Genomic DNA, 17,377 nt, shown 5'->3' with positions numbered 1-17,377 from the left:
CCTCATACAAGAAGCAAGTTGGTTCTTTATGACTTATAACCAATAAAAAAAAAAATGGGATATGGTTTAAAATGATTCCAAAGGCAAATCCATCCACTGATACTGAAGTGGCAAGCTGCAAAGCTCTTCAGGAGGTGGATCTTTATTTAGAGTTGGTGCCCAGAAGATGGCTTTTTTAAAAAGAGACCTTAATACCATGTGATTTTGGGGTGCAGGTGAGTTTTGTCTGAACTCAGATGTCCTGTTTTTTACAAAATTTGTAAGGACAGTATGGAAATACCAAAAATACTCTTGTAGTAGTTTTATTTATCCACCTCGAACCAAGAAACCCCTTTTAATTTAAGCCTGTTGGGGAAGGTGTGATCCTGTTTATATGAGTGTCGCATACTCACTGGAGGCGTATCTTTGATTTTTCAACTCTTACCTCCTCCACCCCTTCTCCCAAACAGATGTTAGACATCCTTGAAGTATTTCTCAGAGCCCAAAACTATTCCTATCTCAAGATGGATGGCACCACGGCAATAGCTTCCAGACAACCACTGATTACAAGATACAATGAGGTAACAAGTGACAGAACCATGAAGTCACATGATGCCACTGTGCAGAGGGGACGGAAGGAGAGGTCTGCCCCCACAGTGCCTACATCTGGGATTGGGCAGCTTTAACTAGATACATTTCTGGGTTAATGGGATGTGTGTATGTGTTTAAACAAAGAACGTGTATTCCTTTTTAAAAATTCAGTTTTCAAACATTGATAATACAATTGCTATGAAAAGCAGAAGCTGTGAGTTGAGATCTTGACTGACCAAAGGTCTCTACGGCATAATCCATTGCTTGTACTGCAACCAGGCTTCCATGTGTAGAACATGTGAAGGCTGAGGTGAACAGCTGTAACTGACTTTCCATGTGCATACCGAGTGTCATATGTCTCACCTCTAGGACACATCCATATTTGTGTTTCTTCTGACCACTCGGGTGGGTGGCCTAGGAGTCAACCTGACGGGCGCAAACCGCGTCATCATCTATGATCCCGACTGGAACCCAAGCACAGACACGCAGGTATGTTTATTTTCTTAAAGGACTGTGTTGGTGACATACTGTCTGATGGCTTACCCTCAGGAGCATCCCCCCATGCCATGTTAGCCTCAGCGTAGAGCTCACATCCTGGCTGTGTCTTGTCTTCTGCTTGGAGGGAGGGTCTTCTCAGTTTACCCGTAGCATCCACACCAGACGTGGGTGAAGAGAGGACATGGGAGGAAACTGACACCGTTGTTTTTCAGGTAGAGCTGGCTTGGTCTGTTTTGTCGCCTGCCCATTTGTCTTCCTTAACAGGCCTTGGGTGTATTTAGCCTCATTAGCCAAAGTTCTAATTTGGGGAGTAGAAGGAAGTGACTGGCTGTTAGTCAGCGCTTGTTGCTGAGAAGGGCCCTTGTTGAGCCGCATTTCTCTGCTGTATCCTGGAGAAGGAAATGGCAACCCACTCCAGTATTCTTGCCTGGAAAATCCCACGGACAGAGGAGTCTGGTAGGCTACAGTCCGTGGGGTCGCAAAGAGTCAGACACGACTGAGCGACTTCACTTTCTTTTTTTCCTTTTTTTCTCTGCCGTAGGCCCGGGAGCGAGCATGGAGGATAGGCCAGAAGAAGCAGGTGACGGTGTATAGGCTTCTAACCGCAGGCACCATTGAAGAAAAGATTTACCACCGGTCAGTACACTCAGCTGCACCCCTTGACCAGAAGCTGCTTTCCAGGCTGTGGTGTGTAAGAGGGAGAGGCATGCCACCAGGTTTTGGAGCAGGGAATTTTTAAGGAGTATTACTACAAGAAATCTTGCCATCTCAGAGAGATAGTTGCTGTAATTTGAGAGATATATTTTTTTTAATAATTTCTCGTATTTTTTCTTTCTCATTAAAATAAGCTTAGATGGCTTATTGTGTGTGCTTTTTTTTTTAAATGTCTTTGATGAATCTGATTGTTTTTAACCTTATTAATAAACAGTTGCTATAAGTTTAGAATCCTGAGGTGCAGCCAAACATTGTTTCATACCAGCTTAATTTTTATCTTTTTAGACAAATCTTCAAGCAGTTTTTGACAAATAGAGTGCTAAAAGATCCAAAGCAAAGACGATTTTTCAAGTCCAATGATCTTTATGAGCTGTTTACTCTGAGTAGTCCTGATACATCCCAGAGCACTGAAACAAGTGCTATTTTTGCAGGTATTCCATGAAATAATTTAACTTAAAGTAATGAAATATGTAAGGATTATGCAATATGACATTAGCATGTTTTTCTCTTTCATAGGAACTGGTTCAGATGTTCAGACACCCAAACGCCATTTAAAAAGAAGACTTCAGCCGGCCTGTGGAACAGACCAGAATGTCCCAGTGGGCAAAAAGTTCCCTGATTGTAAGACATCTGCAAATGATGCCATGTCATCGGAAGAGACATCTATAGGATCAGGCGCTGAAGTAAATGCAGTAGCTTCTGACCAAGGCATTCCTTTGAATGATGCCGCTCAGATACCTCATAGTCAAACCAGCAGTGAGAGGCTTGGAGAAGAGACAGATACAGTCTCCAGGCCACGGGAGTCCTTAGCGAGTCATGAAAATGGGGACAGTTCAGATTCTCCAAGAATCAGCAGAACGTGTGGGATGTCTGGTGAGGAAAGCATCAATGAAAAGGAGAGTCTTTCTGATAAAAGAGAAAGCTGCCAAGTTCAGGGAGAACCTCTTTGGGAGAATGAGCAAACGGAAAATAATTTTTATAAACACAAATCGAAAATGAAACATCACGTGGCAGAGGAGACCATGGAGAAACACCTGGGGCCGAATCAAAAGCCGAAGAGCTCTAAGCATCGCAGAGACGCCAAGTTTGAGGGAACTCGAATTCCACACCTGGTGAAGAAGAGGCAGTACCGGAGGCGAGACAGTGAAAATGAGAGCGAGGCCAAGGAACGCAGCCATGACGACTACGTCCTGGAAAAGCTTTTCAGAAAATCAGGTACTCCTTTGGCTGAACTTGCCACAGGTGTGCCAGGGGTAGAGCCGAGGGGCTGCTTCTGTGGGAGCAGGCATCCCTGACAGAGCGGAATGCGCACTCAACTGGAAGTAGTTTTCCTTCTAGAAGTCAGGTTTGAAGTGTTCCGACATTTTCAGAAATAATTTTATTTATTTATTCATGTTTGGCTGAGCTGGGTCTTCCTTGCTGGGCAGGCTTTTCTCTGGTTGTGGTGAGCAGGGGCTCCCCTCCAGTTGGGGCATGCAGGCTTCGCACCGCGGCGGCCTCTTGTTGAGGAACACAGGCTCTCGGGCGCACGGGCTTCAGTAGTTGTGGGCTCAGTAGTCGCTGCCCGAGGGCTGGAGAGCACAGGTTCAGTAGTTGTGCTGTACGGGCTTCGCTGCGCCAAGGCATGTGGGATATTCCTGGATCAGGGATCGAACCTGTCTCTCTTGCATTAGCAGGCAGACTCTCTACCACTGAGCCACCAGCAGAGCCCTGTACTGACATCTTTGAAAATCATTTTCACCTCTCTTTACTAGGGGAATTTCAACCTTGAGCGAACAGTGGGACCTGACTTCTAACCACACGCAGGAGGGGTGCAATGCTTAAGATAGATTTGTACCACCTGAACATTCATAGAGTATTTCTCTGCATGCTCTATATATCTGATTTTCCAGCCACAGGAGAGTCAAGTGACAGATCACGGGGAGAGGAAAGGGCATGGCCAGAGGCAGGCACTCTGGAAGGAGGAGAGCTGATAGCTAATATCAAGGGAGAAACATCAGGAAAGCAGATTTTAACAGTTGCTCAGGACCCTGTAGGACAGGCCAGCCTGCACAGCTGAATCATCCCTGGGACTGTCTTTCTCAGGCCTCACAGGTCTTTGTGTTCCCAAGGTGACGGTCTTGAATTACCAAAGGTCTCCGAATGGGTCTCTATTCAGGAAAGCAGGCTTACGTACAGTGTCTCAGAGGAAAAGCCTCTGGGCTTGGTGCTTTATTGTAAGGTAGTTCATTGGTAACTTTCTCTGTTTTTTCCTACAGTTCCTGATCTGCTTTCTTAAGAAATTATGTATGTTATTTAATTTTCAAGTTTATTTGCATGGAGGTGTAGAAAATACTCTTGTAATAATTTTTTTAAATTGACTATTTCAGGATAATTTCCCCCTTGTCATTTGCAATTTTTGTCTATTTCCCTCTTTGTTCCTTGATCAGGTTAAACCAGTAGGTTGTTTCATGATTTTTTTTTTTCAATAAACCAGGAGTTTGATTAATTAATTAGATCCATGGTTGTTCTCTGCCTCTGTAATTTTTGATTTTATCTTCAGTACTTTCTTCCTTTTTGTTTTTGTTGTTGTTTTAATGTTTTTGGTCCTAATTTTTATAAATTGCTTGAAATTCAGTTCACTTAATTTTGTTCTTTCGTTTTTATTAATATAAATATTTAGGTCTATGAATTTTCCACCTGTGACTGTATTGAATTCTTCTGGTGTGTGGTGTTTCTCTGATCATTACTTTTTAGAAATTATGTAATTTTTGTTTATACTTTTTTATTTTCCCCCTTCAATAGAGGATACATTAGTAGAAGGTTTTAAAATTTTCCAGATAGCAGGGAAAAGCTTGTGGAAGTGTGGTAATTAAAGCATTATGCTTTGATGATACAACGCAGTGATAGTTGACAGCCCTTCCCTCATTGGGTAGAGATGCAGGTGAAGATCCGCACCGTTTGTAAAAGTCTGTGGGTCCTGGTGGTCATGGGTGAATAGCAGCCAAACATGTTGATGCTTTTTTCCCTCCACCCAGAGCACACTAGCCTGGACAGAGGAGAAGGTGTGAGTGTGTCTGAGCTGAAATAGCGTGTTCACGGTTTGCTTTGCTCTCGCCAGTGGGCGTGCACAGTGTCATGAAGCACGACGCCATCATGGATGGAGCCAGTCCAGACTATGTCCTGGTGGAGGCGGAGGCCAGCCGCGTGGCTCAGGATGCCCTCAAAGCACTGAGACTCTCTCGGCAGCAGTGTCTGGGGGCAGCGTCGGGTGTGCCCACTTGGACTGGCCACAGAGGGCTTGCTGGTGCACCAGCGGGAAAAAAGTAAGAGGTCGCCACCCTGACATGCTTGTGAGGAGGCCACACTGGCCGGGCTGGGAGTAAAGTCAGGACAGGCAGAGACACTCCTGCTATTTATCTGTAGGAGGAGCAAATCCCTCAGGGAGGGACTGGGCCAGCCAGATGTGCATAACTTAAGAGAGGTACACTTACCATCTTACCTTCTTTGCTTTCATTCCTTCCTTTCCAGAGCTAATTTTCTGAGGAAAGGAGAAATCTCTTTTGCTTAAGAGGTGATATTATAAAATAGTAAGAGTTATAGAATAACAATTAAACTTTAATAAGATGATTAGCTATGTTTCAGCAATCAATAATTACTCTGCTCTTTTAGAGTAGTTTTCCTACCTAGAATTCGAGGGTGGTTTCCACTGTGACTTGAGCAAGGATACTGAGTGGTTCTTACCTTGAGATGCAGTAGTAATTTCCCAGAAAAGTATAGGAATCTGACATGGGTTTGGGTGGACTCCGGGAGTTGGTGATGGACAGGGAGGCCTGGCGTGCTGCGGTTCATGGGGTCGCAGAGTCGGACACGACTGAGCGACTGAACTGCACTGATCTGAACTGGAGTGGGTAGAGCAGAAGCATCACAGCTGTGAGAAAATAACCATGCAGAAGAAAATTTCTCCAAGAGTTTAGGTGTTGGAAGGGCATTCTCATCTCTAAGTCCCAAAGTAACATTTTATCAACTGTGACTCTTCCTTACTTAGGAGCAGATTCGGTCAGAAAAGGAACTCCAGTTTCTCTGTGCAGCATCCCTCTTCAGCATCTCCAAAGGAAAAATGCCAGGTAATCTGATAGCCTTCCCACTTTTATTCACAAGATTTACTTGATTGAACTGCCATGGAAATCTCACTCAATTCCACATGTGAAGGACATCACTGGCATAATGACATCTACTGTTTGTATTTCATGCACTTTTGTGCATTTATGAAGCACTTTTGTGTGAATTTAAAAGGGCTAGCTAACTTCCTAGAAAAGACAAAGCCTTTAACCCAAGATCCGTAGTAGAATCTCTGTTTTGTCCTCCAGAAGTTCACACAGGGTAGGTGATACGTATTGCTGCCCATACTGCCTGCCCCACTTGGAGGTGAAGTGCTAGCTCGAGGCACCACTACTGTCTAGAATAAAGATCTAGAAAATCACCTGAGTATTGTTTGTAATTTACAAGCTGCCAAAGCATCACATCTGTCTCTCCCTCTCCTGCAACCCCCTAAATGCTTTGAGTGCTTCACTGAGAGTAAATAGTAGGCCATATTCTTATTGTTTAATACTTTTTTTTTTTTCTGCTTAAGGGTTGTGTTGTTTATGAAATTTGAAAACTCCGAGGTTCAGTCTCCTACTTTTAGATTAATTTGAACACATTTAGTGGTAGAGAAACTTTTTTTGACTTCCCGTGTTATGTTCTTTTAGCAGTAGGAAAACGAAGAAAAGCTAGATTTCTGTTGCTGTTCTGAGGAAACTCATATGAGGTGTACAGAAGTAAAAGATTTAAAAGTGAAGAAAAAGAAGTACAACTCTGATACTGTTCCTTATCCCATGGTGCCCAGATAAGGGAAACTTTGGGAGGAAGAACAGGAAAAGCCCACAGAGCCCGTACCTCCTGGAGATGGTTTTCCTCGAAGTCTTCTCTGGAAGCCTGGCCCTCCCTCCATGCTCACCACTTAAGATGGTGACGAAGTAGATAGTGTAGTTTGGGGGCTTTTTTAGGAAATGTTCTCTAAGAGCAGGTAAATTTAGACACTTAATTCCCCTCCTTTCCGTTTGCATCAGACGGTGTCTCATTCTTCCCCCATCAGCCTCAGCGCCCTGGGCACATGTGTTATCTTATGGCCCCTCAGAGCCTTTGGAGAAATAAGTGGGAGCATAAATAGGGGATTAAATATATCCATGCACTGGTCTTCTTTCTCCAGGATGGCGCTGTGAAGAAGGATGGAAAAGATCATGCTTCGGAGCATTTTAGTGGAAAAGTTGAAGACATAGAGTCTTCATCCGGGGCCCTCGCTTCATCCTCACTCTTGGCTAAAATGAAAGCTAGAAACCACCTGATTTTGCCAGAGCGCTTAGAAAGTGAAAGCGGGCACCTCCCAGAAGCTGCTGCTTCGCTGCACTGCAGCACAGAACACGATGACCTTCTGGTGGAAATGAGAAACTTCATTGCCTTTCAGGCCCAAGTTGATGGCCAGGCTAGCACCCGGGAGATACTGCGGGAGTTCGAGTCCAAGTTATCAGCATCACAGTCTTGTGTCTTTAGAGAACTCTTGAGAAGTCTGTGCACTTTTCATAGAACTTCTGCTGGCGAAGGCATTTGGAAACTCAAGCCAGAATACTGCTGAGCAACATTACTTTCTGGACTTCTAGTTGACTTTTTCTGGTGAAAACATTAATTATTTAATTATCATGTTTGTCAGTGGAAGTTGGCTGTATTTGATGTTTACTTTGAATGATAGCTACCTCATAAACAAAACTTTAAGGAAGTAGAAATTCTTCTCCAAAACTTAAGTTTTAAAAATACCTGGGTTGACTTTTTTTTTCTTTTGTTCCGAAATGAATTATGTTATAAAATCAGGGACCTAACCGTTAATCCTTGGAACACACTTGTTCTTTTACCCAGAAGATGCTATCAGGGAATACATTACTTACTGCTCATTGGAAGTCTATAGACTAGAACTTGCAAGAATTCTTGTTATTGGTGCTAAAAACATGTCTTACATTCAGTTAGACCTGTTCAGATAATCAGTTCATCAGTAGCTATTAACAGTATCATTTGGGTACCTCATTTTTAAATGCTTAAACTGATCATTTGCCACTCAAAAAAGAGATCACATTTGTTACCTTTTGAATCCTATCGATTGCCTTTAAACAATCTTCCATTAAGGTACCGTTAAATTGGCAAGTTTTTTATTTGTAAAGCATGGAATAGTTTGGTAATAAGTGATGAGATGTGTTATTTGCAGAAGGTTATAGTTTTCTCAGTTTAAAGTTGCTTTATTTTAAACAAAGGGCACATTTTTCCTCCTACACCGACTCTTGGTTTTAGGAAAATGAAATGTTATCTTTAAAAAGCAAAAGCTCAAGGTTAACCAAAAGTAAGTACAGATAAAACCACCAACACATACCCATGCATAGAAACATCACTCCAGAGCATACCCAGATATACCATCATCACCACATGGTGACCACCATTCCAGCCTTTTCTCTGCTTCCATGCTGGGAGGGAACCTTGAACATTTTTTCCTTAACTCACTGTCTTCCTTTCTGAGGATGCCGGTAACTTTCTGTCAGGCTTCACTGTTCTCTTTCCTCTGTCTAGTCCTTTTCGTCTCTCTTTTCCCTTTGCATTCACCGAGACTCTACAGTTTTAGAGGTTTGGTTTTCATCTGCGTCTGTTTCTGGTTGTTGTTTATGTGTTTAGAGTTCTGTTATGGTGGTGTTTCGATCCTTAGTTTGTTTTCTTACCCTTGTTTTTCTTTCCTTCTCACTGTTATTTTTATCATCTCAGCTCTGAAGTCTTGTTTTCTTAAATTGACTGGATTTCTTTAGTGTCTTCTAGAACTGTCATGGTCCAGTTTGTTTGTTTCTTAGATTTGTTTTCTCTGGCTTGCTGTTTTCCCTCTTTCTGATTTTTCTGTATTGTGTTTGCCTTCCTCCCATCTAGCTCATGCTGAAAGTGAGCAGCTGGGTGCAGATCTCTTGTGTGCTCTTCTCCGCCACTCAAAGAGGAGCGCTCTGGGTTTCAGAGTCAAGGAGAAGCTCCACTAGGCAACATGAAGCTTTTGATTGAAGACTTGGGTTTTAGTTATGTTTTCTGAGATTTTGTTAAATAGCTTGGCCTGTGACTCCCTCCCTTTAGACAGGAGATGTCATAGTCAGTCATAATTTCCAGCAGGATTTTCTGCTTCTTTTTCTGGATTGTGGCTTGTTCATTTCATTCAGTTTTTAGAGTGGTTTATTATTAGAGGAAGAGGATCCTATCATCTTCACTCTGCCATCATTGTCTAGAAATAATAGACTTTTACACGGGTCAGTACATCCTAGACTTGACTACTTGGCTCAGAAGGGAGTCAAAACTCATGAATTTTGTTTCTGGGAAGTTCTTTTTTTGTTGTTGTTATCTTTAACCTATAAGAAAATTGCATCCCTCTTGTTCTCAGATTAAAGTACTGATGCTGTTCACGAGTATGAAGTGCTTGGGTATCATACCTCTGTTGTCTGAAATCTAAAGTCTACTGAGCAAGGGAAGTTGTAGCCTTCTCTTTAAGTAGAAAATGCTGGCAAAAGTTATGATGCGGTCACATGGCGATGGTCTTCACTCCCAGCCTGTCTCAGCCCTGCTACCAGCTGAGACCCTGGGTAGTCACTGCCTTGCCTGTGTCTCAGTTTGGACATTGGTAAACTTTGTCATCATGCCTCTGGGTGGAGACACTTAGAGGAAAATGCTCCAAGTATCATAGTTTTAACGACGTAGAATAACTTATTCATTTAGATGAAAAATAATTTTTGGACCTTTAAATCTTTGTACAATGTAAATAATGTATTTAACATGTTATATTGGTATTAAGCTACAATAAAGGATTTTAAAATTTTGTGAAATGTGAAAAATTCCTTAGTTAAAACATGATCACTGTTTAAAACATTTCAAGCAATACTCTGCCTCCCACTCCTCTTGCTCCTGTTCCAGAGATAAGTACTATATTTGGTGTGTATTCTTCTAAGCTGTTTTCTATGCCTTTGCAGATACATGTGGCAGCAACTGCTGCTATAATGTCCATTTTTCCCTTCTCCTTTCCTGCTAAGACTCCTGCCTTTTACCTGGACACTGAGGCTGCTCACTTAACACTCTGCTAAATGGTTAATTGTGACCACATGACAGGCAGTGGGATGTGAAGAGAACGTCCAGACTGTGCCCTGAAATAAGAAATTGGGTATTTACTTCGCTCAACATTCCCCTCTTGAGCTGGCCACCTTGCCTTTGGGAGCTTAAGCAGTAACACAAAAGGGTCAGAGTTGTGTGCTGAGGATGGAGATTCTGGCCTGCCAGTCTCAAACTGCTTCCTTTTCACCGGTTACTTAAGAGCAAAATAAATTCCTGATTTGTTTAAACCACTATCTTTTTGAGTCTCTTTGTTACAGCAGCTTGTTTTGTTTTACATGTGATTTTACAAAAATGCAATTATCATCCTCGTTATTTAGCAACTAACTTCTCATTTAACGTATGCTAGACACTTTTTCATTTTTCTAAGTGTAATTCTACCTTCATGGAATTGCTGGACTTAAAATTAGGTGGGTTTTTTAATTTAATGGATGCTGTGGAACTACCTCCTTCAATTCACACCCCATAAAAGAACTAATTTCTCCGCACTCTTGGAAACAGTAGCCCATGTCAATCTTAGGAGTTTGTTTTCTGAGCCAGTGTTGTGGTTGAAAATACCTTGTTTTACCTTGAATTTTTCTGATTACTTATAAAACAAACATTTCCATTTGTAGATCCTCCTTTACAAGTTCCCTGTTCATGTTATGTTTACCTAGTTTTACTATAGGTTCTTTTCTGTTTCAGAGGTGTCTCTAAGACAGAAAGGCCATTGTTCCTGCTATTATTGAATAGTCCAATCTTTTCTCCGACCATTTGAAAAATGCCAAATTTATCATATGCTCACTTGTCTGTTTCTGGGTAGTGGATCTAGATTCTGTTCCCATGACCACACACTTCACTGACTTGGTACAGTGTTGTGCTATCTATAGGCCAGTTTCCTTTCCTTCTCCCCCACTGCCCTTGTCTTATTCTTGTGCATTTTCTGTTTCAGGTGAAACTTAGAATCAGTTTATTAAGTTCCACTAAAATCGTGTTGTTCTTTTGATTGAGATTGTATTAGTTTATACATTAATTTGAGAATAATAGACTTTTAAATAATATAGTTTTTGCCGTTAGTATCATGATAGGCTTCATTTTATTGGAGTAATTTTAATAACTTTCTTCATGAAGGTTTTGCACAGTTCATATTAGGTCGATTCCTAGCTATTTTATAGATGTTCCTAGCTATTTTATAGATGTTTTGTTAGGGATTTTTTAACTTCTACATAAAGATATGGAGAATTAGAATAGAGGACTTTATGATATTATACAGAAGTTTTTAATTTAAATATAGTCAAATCCAGTTTCATTTTGTTTCCTTGAGAACCCTTTTCCTAACTAAAGCCATGATTACATTCTCATAAATTCTCTTGCAAACTCCATGTGGATAGTTACTTTTTCTAGCACCTTTAAAAACTGCATTTCATCCTTTCCCTCCTGATTTATAAGCCTTCATCTATCATTATATCTAATTTCCATGTAATTATGGGAATATTTCTGGTCTCTGTACTCAGGTTAAATTGGTCTACTTACTTAATTTTGCCAATAACCCACCATTTTAATCATTGTAGCTTTATAATTGGCAATCATAATCTAGTAGAATGATTACCCTCATCTTCTAAGAAATTTCTTGGACCTTTGTTCCTAAGTTTTGGAATCAGCTTATCACATTTGGATCTTGTTTTTGAAATTGTAATGACTGTACAGGTTGCTTGCAGAGGATTCTTTACTGAGTTTCTCAACTATGAATAGAACACATCACTTTATTCATGATACATATTATAAAGACATAATTCCATTGTCTTTCACTTACATCTTACAAGGTCATGCACATCTTACATTTATTGCTAATTCTACAGTTTTGCTATCATAACACTTTAAGTATTCCATTTTTTAGTTTATGAACTGGAGGATTGTTGGATTTTACATATTGGTCTTGTATTTAGCAACCTTGCTGAACTCTTTTATTAAATCCAATAAGTCTATAAATTGTCCTGGATGTAACAATCTTGTCAGCTGCAAGTAATGACAATTGTATTTCTTTCATTTCAATACTTATACTACATATTTCTAATATGATAATATATTTGACAGTGATTGGCATCCTTGCCTTATTCCTGACACTGAAGATTAAATTTCCAAAGTTTTACCATTAAACACGTGGTTGCTTTTATTTTCTGGCAAATGATTTTTATCCGTTAAAGAAATGCTCTTTCCAGTTCTGGATCCAGTGCTGAATTTTATTAAATGCTCTTTCTGCATCTATTGATTTAATTGTGTTGTTTTTCCCCTTTAAATCTCTTAGTGTTGTAAAGTTCACAATAATTTTCCAACATTAAAACATCTTTTAGACTCCTAGAATGGCAGTGTGAAGGGCTCTGCAGAAGTGCAATCCAGAAAAGGACTGTAACTGGATGAAATTCCAGAAGACAAACACCCCTCCCCTCCCTGGAAAATTTAATGTTTTTGGAAATAATCCTAAGGGTATATTGTAAATAAGAGACAGTCAAGAAATCTGCTAAATATTGGTGAGAACAGCTAAAATCTGTGACTCCTGACAGACTATTCCTTCCCTGCTTCCTCCCCGTCTCAGTGTGATGACAGATTTATAATCCAGGTAATCTGTAATCCAAGAAAATGGGGTTCCCTCTCTCAGGTTCCAGTCAAGGAATATAGTATCTCATGGGAGAGGGCCATGCATTAAAAGCATTCTGGCTTGGGTCTGCTTAGGCAGAAAACCATGACTTGCTCATTTGGTTTGTCTTATAGGGAACTGGTCTGTATTAAATTTACTTATCTCAACACAGCTTACTTCTAAGTCTCAGATTCTTTATATGTAAGATAGGAATAAATACAGCACCTACTTTATGGAGTTACTGTGAAGACTGGTTTCAGATAATGCAAAATATCAAGTGTCTGGCATGTAGAATGTTCCCAATAAATGCTAACCACTGGGGGAAAAAAGCATTCAGCTGATAAGAGCCAGAGTTTGGACCCAGGTTGTATGGCTGCAGGGCCATCCTGTTTGACTCCTGTTTGGATCCTGGCATCTCCAGGTGTCTGTCTGGATCTGGATGAAGGCCTTGGCCAGCAGCTTTCTGTTCTTTGTGGTCCTGACTGCAAACAAGATGGGCATGTTGCAGAAGGACAGCTATGGCAAGGTCAACTGGAAGTGGCCAGGGAAGAGAACACGAACCCCTTGCTTGTCATCTACACCAAAAACAGGGGCAAGGAGCCCCCCGGGGGACTACCCAGCCCTGACTGATGGTGAGGATGGCTCCACACTCAGCCCCAGAGAGCGAGGGCTCTGTTGACAGTGCACTGAGTGTCTCAGTTCCTCTGACAGGCAGGGGGCACATTAGAGATGAAAGCCGTCTGGAACTAGCCCTTTGCACGCTGAGAATTAAGCAGAACCCTGAATGAGCAGGACCAAAGCATCGATCTGCAGGCCACTGGCCCAGATGGAGTAGAAGCCGCATTCAGAGTCCTTCCCCAGCCTTCGCTGGACTCTGACCCTGCCCTCTCTCCTGATCACTTCCCCCGCAGGGTCCTGCCTGGCTGGCCAGCATGAAGCTGCTCAGGCTCCACTCCTGCCACAATGACCTGAGCCCAGTGGCCCAGGTTCCAGTCCTGGCTGTTTTTCCATCAGTCCATCGTGATGGAGTTGGGGTGGGGGTGGGGGGGGGACTGGCAAGGACTCATTCTGCCCCAGCTCAGTCCCTCCATGGCTCTGAGGTTTTATCCTCCTCTCTCACCTTTTGTGGGGCTGGAACCTGCAGAGCCACTTGGCAGTCAGAGACCCTGGTTCATGAGTCCCCCAGCTCCCAAACATCCATATCCCCATCGCAGACAGAAGCTTTATCATTTTGCAGTGAAACCCAACTGCATAGGCCCATGTCTTTGGGAACACTGGCTGTCTGGAGATCCATATGGGAACGGATTCTTTAGGTCTGCAGAGCCTTCTGCTGTTTTGCTATGGACGTGCCCTGACAGCAGGACAGCTCTGGGTATGTCTGGGCCCCTCTAGCCTGGCAACAGTTTGTTGACTGAAGATGAAAGCACACCCATACCCACTTTCTTCAAATAATCCCCTGTCTGTAGTTGGCAGCGGGCAGACAAGCCTCTCTCATGCCTCTGTTCCCCTCCATGTTTTTGTGTGACCAGAACCAGGGTCAGGTTGAGCCAGGAAATCCCATGCAAGGCGGGTACCTGCACCTTCCTCCCAGGGCTTCAGCTCTTGCAATGGTCAGGGGCAGTTTGTGAGTGACCAGATGTGGCTCTGCAGGCAGAGTGTCACCTGAGGGAGGCCTCAACTGTCTCCATGGTCCATCCACCTTCTCTGCAGCTGACACTGCCTGCCCAAATTCCTCCATCCTTTGAGGAGGCAGCAGATGCTGAAAGCAGTCCTCACTCATCCCGCTCCTAGACTGACCCTGACTTTAGAAGGTGAACATGACAAGTAAGGCAAGCCGTCACACAGGGAGCCTGCAGGCTCCTCTGTGTGTGGTTTTTCTGGATAGTTCCTTTCCCCTGAACTCTGTCAGTGGTGCTCCAAGGCTGTGTTTTCTTTCTCCTGTTCCCTCCTAAGCAGAAACAAACATTTGATGGATCCAGGAGCCTAAATTTAACACTAGAATAGAGGGAGTGTCTGGGAAAGCAGGGAAGCGGGCGTGCAGGGCGGAGGGAAAGTGATGTAGGTGATGGTGAGAATGAGGTCCTCCTGGGTGCTGGGGAGGACGGTGTCCCTTCCTGAGTAGCCAGAGAACCAATGCCTTAAGGAGGAACGAGGGCTCTGCCTCCCCCAACTCATCTCAAGGGCAGTGACGGGACAACCTTGCTTCACAGAGTTGAAAGCCCAGAGCAGGTGGGATTGTCCTGGGTAGACACACAGCCACTGCCGCACAATAAACTAAGAATATATACAACACAGATGACAAACAAGGGGAAAATCTTACTGTATTTAAAGCTCTTGCAAATCATCAGTCCTCCAGCAGGAATCATGAACCTTCCAGTAGGAAAGTAAGCATGGAATACTCAGACCCCCCTAAAAAAACCCCAAAGAAATACATTACAGTAGAAGCAATATAAGGTTCCCTGGGGGCTCAGCAGTAAAAGAAGCTTGCAATGCAGGAGATGCTGGTTCAATCCCTGGAGAGGGAAATGACAACCCACTCCAGTATTCTTGCCTGGAGAATCCCAGGGACAGCAGAGCCCTGAGGACTACAGTCCATAGGATTGCAAAAAGTGGGACATGACTTAGCCACTAAGCAACAAACAGAATATATGTACAATAAACTGTTTAACCACCTAAAAATGAAAAAAAAAAAAAAAAAGATAAAACAAGATGCCATTTTTGTTTGAGGCTTATCAGACTGTCAGAAAGTATTTAAAAAGTTGTCTGCTGCCTCCATGAGTATGGGGAGCAAGCCAGGCACCCAGCCTGTGGGAGCCATCGTCCCCGTGGGTTGTGACTGCTCTCCATCAGGCAGAGAGGCAGCCATGCAGCTGCAAATGAAACTTCAGGTAAGGCTCTCACTCACCAACACCTCCGCACTGGCCTCACCTAAATGATCTCCTTTCGTGCACCCTCGCCATAGTCTCACTATGGCTCATTAAACAGCGATAATTAAAACAAAATATATTAGATTTGTGTATCCTGGACTTTGTAAGGGAATGAAGTTTGCAATGGTGCTGCTGCAGAGCTAGGACTGCAGGACCCAAAATCAGCAGAGTAATTAAGGGGACGTTGCCTATTGTTGTGCAAAGGTGCACTTCTTAGGGGTAATGAGCTCACCCTGGGGGTGGGAGTCCTGGCTTGGGTGGGGGAGGGGACCAGAGCCTGCTGGAAGCTGGTCCAGCCAGGGGAAGAGCTTTGAGTTTGTTCGGTTAACAGAATGCTGTGTGCCAGGTGCAGTTCTAGACACTGAGATGCTCCACTGGGCTTGCATGCTAGCTGGGAGGTGGACCAATAAAACGTGGGACGGTGTTGATGGCTAAGAAGGAAATTAAAGCAGGAGAAGAGCTGAGAGTTGGGGACGTGGGGAGAGTTCTGTGGTGGCCCTGGGAGTCTTCTCTTGAAGAGATGACTTTGAGCTGGGAATGAATAATGGGAAGGCCTGAGCTTTGAAGGTGGGAAGGCTGCGCTGGGGACTGGGTACAGGAAGGGTTTCTCTGATTGCCCTGGGTGAGACCATTAGGATACTCCCAGTGATCTCTTGCTCTTCAACCTCCAACCCCTTCACTCCCCTCCCCATAAGCAGGTAAACCACCAATTTGTATAATAAAGACCCTTTGCCCCATCTGTGGGCCCACATGGAGCCAGAGGCAGAAGCATCGGGAAAGGCCCGTTCTTGACCTAGAGCTGCCTGTGAGGCCCAGGGTGGACCCCAGCTTCATCTGCAGTGCCCACCTGGAGGAGAAGACATGCCCAGGTCTTGCAGGAGGTATCAGCTCTATTCACTCATCCATCTGTCCATCCGTCCGTCTGTCCTGCAACCAGAAGACATTCACACATTCTGAGTCCCCACTCTGTGCCCGGGCTTTGATGGGAGCAGGCAACACCCAGATAAATCAGCGGGGGCTTCAGTTTTCCATGTGAAGCTGTCTGTGCCGGACTTCCTGCTGAAGAGGAAGGAGCGAGTGTCTTTGCATTTTGGTGCCACCTAGTGGCAAGTCGTTGGCTCTGGCTTAAATCAATAGGGGTGACTCTGTGTTGGGGGACCGCCATGGGACGTCAGGATAACAGCAGCACTCTCAGAAGCTTAGCCAGTGGGTAACACTTCTTCACCAGCCCAGTCTGAGGAAACTGGGCTGAGCCAACTGGGGACAGAGAGAGCCCCCCCCCTTCCCCTTTTCTGGTCCCCAAGATGGGGTTACTCAAGGTTTTCCTTCCTGCCTTCCTCCCACTTCCCCTCTTCTCCTTTTAATCTGAGCTCATATTTTCATCAAGTCACCAGTGCTGACCTGTGACCCAGGATGTATGGCCATTCTGTCGGGGTGTGAACAGAGGCCCCGTCTGCTGGTGGCGGCCCTGGTGGTGGAGGAGCCGAGGAGATTTCGGGAGTCCTGAGGACCTCTGTTTATGCCCCTGCTCTAGGGAGAAATTAGCCAGCAGGCTAGAGTGCTAGAGTCCCGACTCCCCTGGTATTTGACCTGTGACTATCTTCCTCCTTAGCCTGGGAAGGAAAACCCTGACCTCATGCCTCTCCCAGAACCTGCCTACACCGCCTTCCAGCTCCCACCCCAGTGTACCCTGGCTTTGGGTTTCCTGACAGTGTCCACAATCAGCCTCCCAAGGGTCTGTTTAGGGAATCATGGTCTTCCATGCAGATTGTTCCCTGGCCTGTGAGTCTTTCCATCTGACTTTCTGGGCTGTCCCTGAGACCCTGTCTGGTTTCAATGTTGCCACCCAAGACTAGAGAGGGGC

The 17,377-nt window shown here is 43.9% G+C and overlaps 1 protein-coding gene across 1 annotated transcript in view; it reads left to right on the top strand.

The window, feature by feature from the left end:
- ERCC6 (ERCC excision repair 6, chromatin remodeling factor) overlaps positions 1-12,108 on the top strand; it is a 72,545-nt gene extending 60,437 nt beyond the window's left edge. The window contains exons 14-21 of the mRNA XM_061162014.1: positions 450-560; positions 940-1,059; positions 1,610-1,704; positions 2,068-2,213; positions 2,299-2,997; positions 4,883-5,087; positions 5,810-5,888; positions 7,013-12,108. Coding sequence (XP_061017997.1) covers positions 450-560; positions 940-1,059; positions 1,610-1,704; positions 2,068-2,213; positions 2,299-2,997; positions 4,883-5,087; positions 5,810-5,888; positions 7,013-7,435 — 1,878 coding nt within the window. The 3' untranslated portion in view covers positions 7,436-12,108. The remainder of the gene's footprint in view (positions 1-449; positions 561-939; positions 1,060-1,609; positions 1,705-2,067; positions 2,214-2,298; positions 2,998-4,882; positions 5,088-5,809; positions 5,889-7,012) is intronic.
- Positions 12,109-17,377: the final 5,269 nt, after the last annotated feature.

The sequence above is a fragment of the Dama dama genome, chromosome 15 (assembly GCF_033118175.1).
Source record: "Dama dama isolate Ldn47 chromosome 15, ASM3311817v1, whole genome shotgun sequence".
Classification (NCBI taxonomy): Eukaryota; Metazoa; Chordata; class Mammalia; order Artiodactyla; family Cervidae; genus Dama; species Dama dama.
This window is presented reverse-complemented; position numbering and strand designations above follow the sequence as displayed.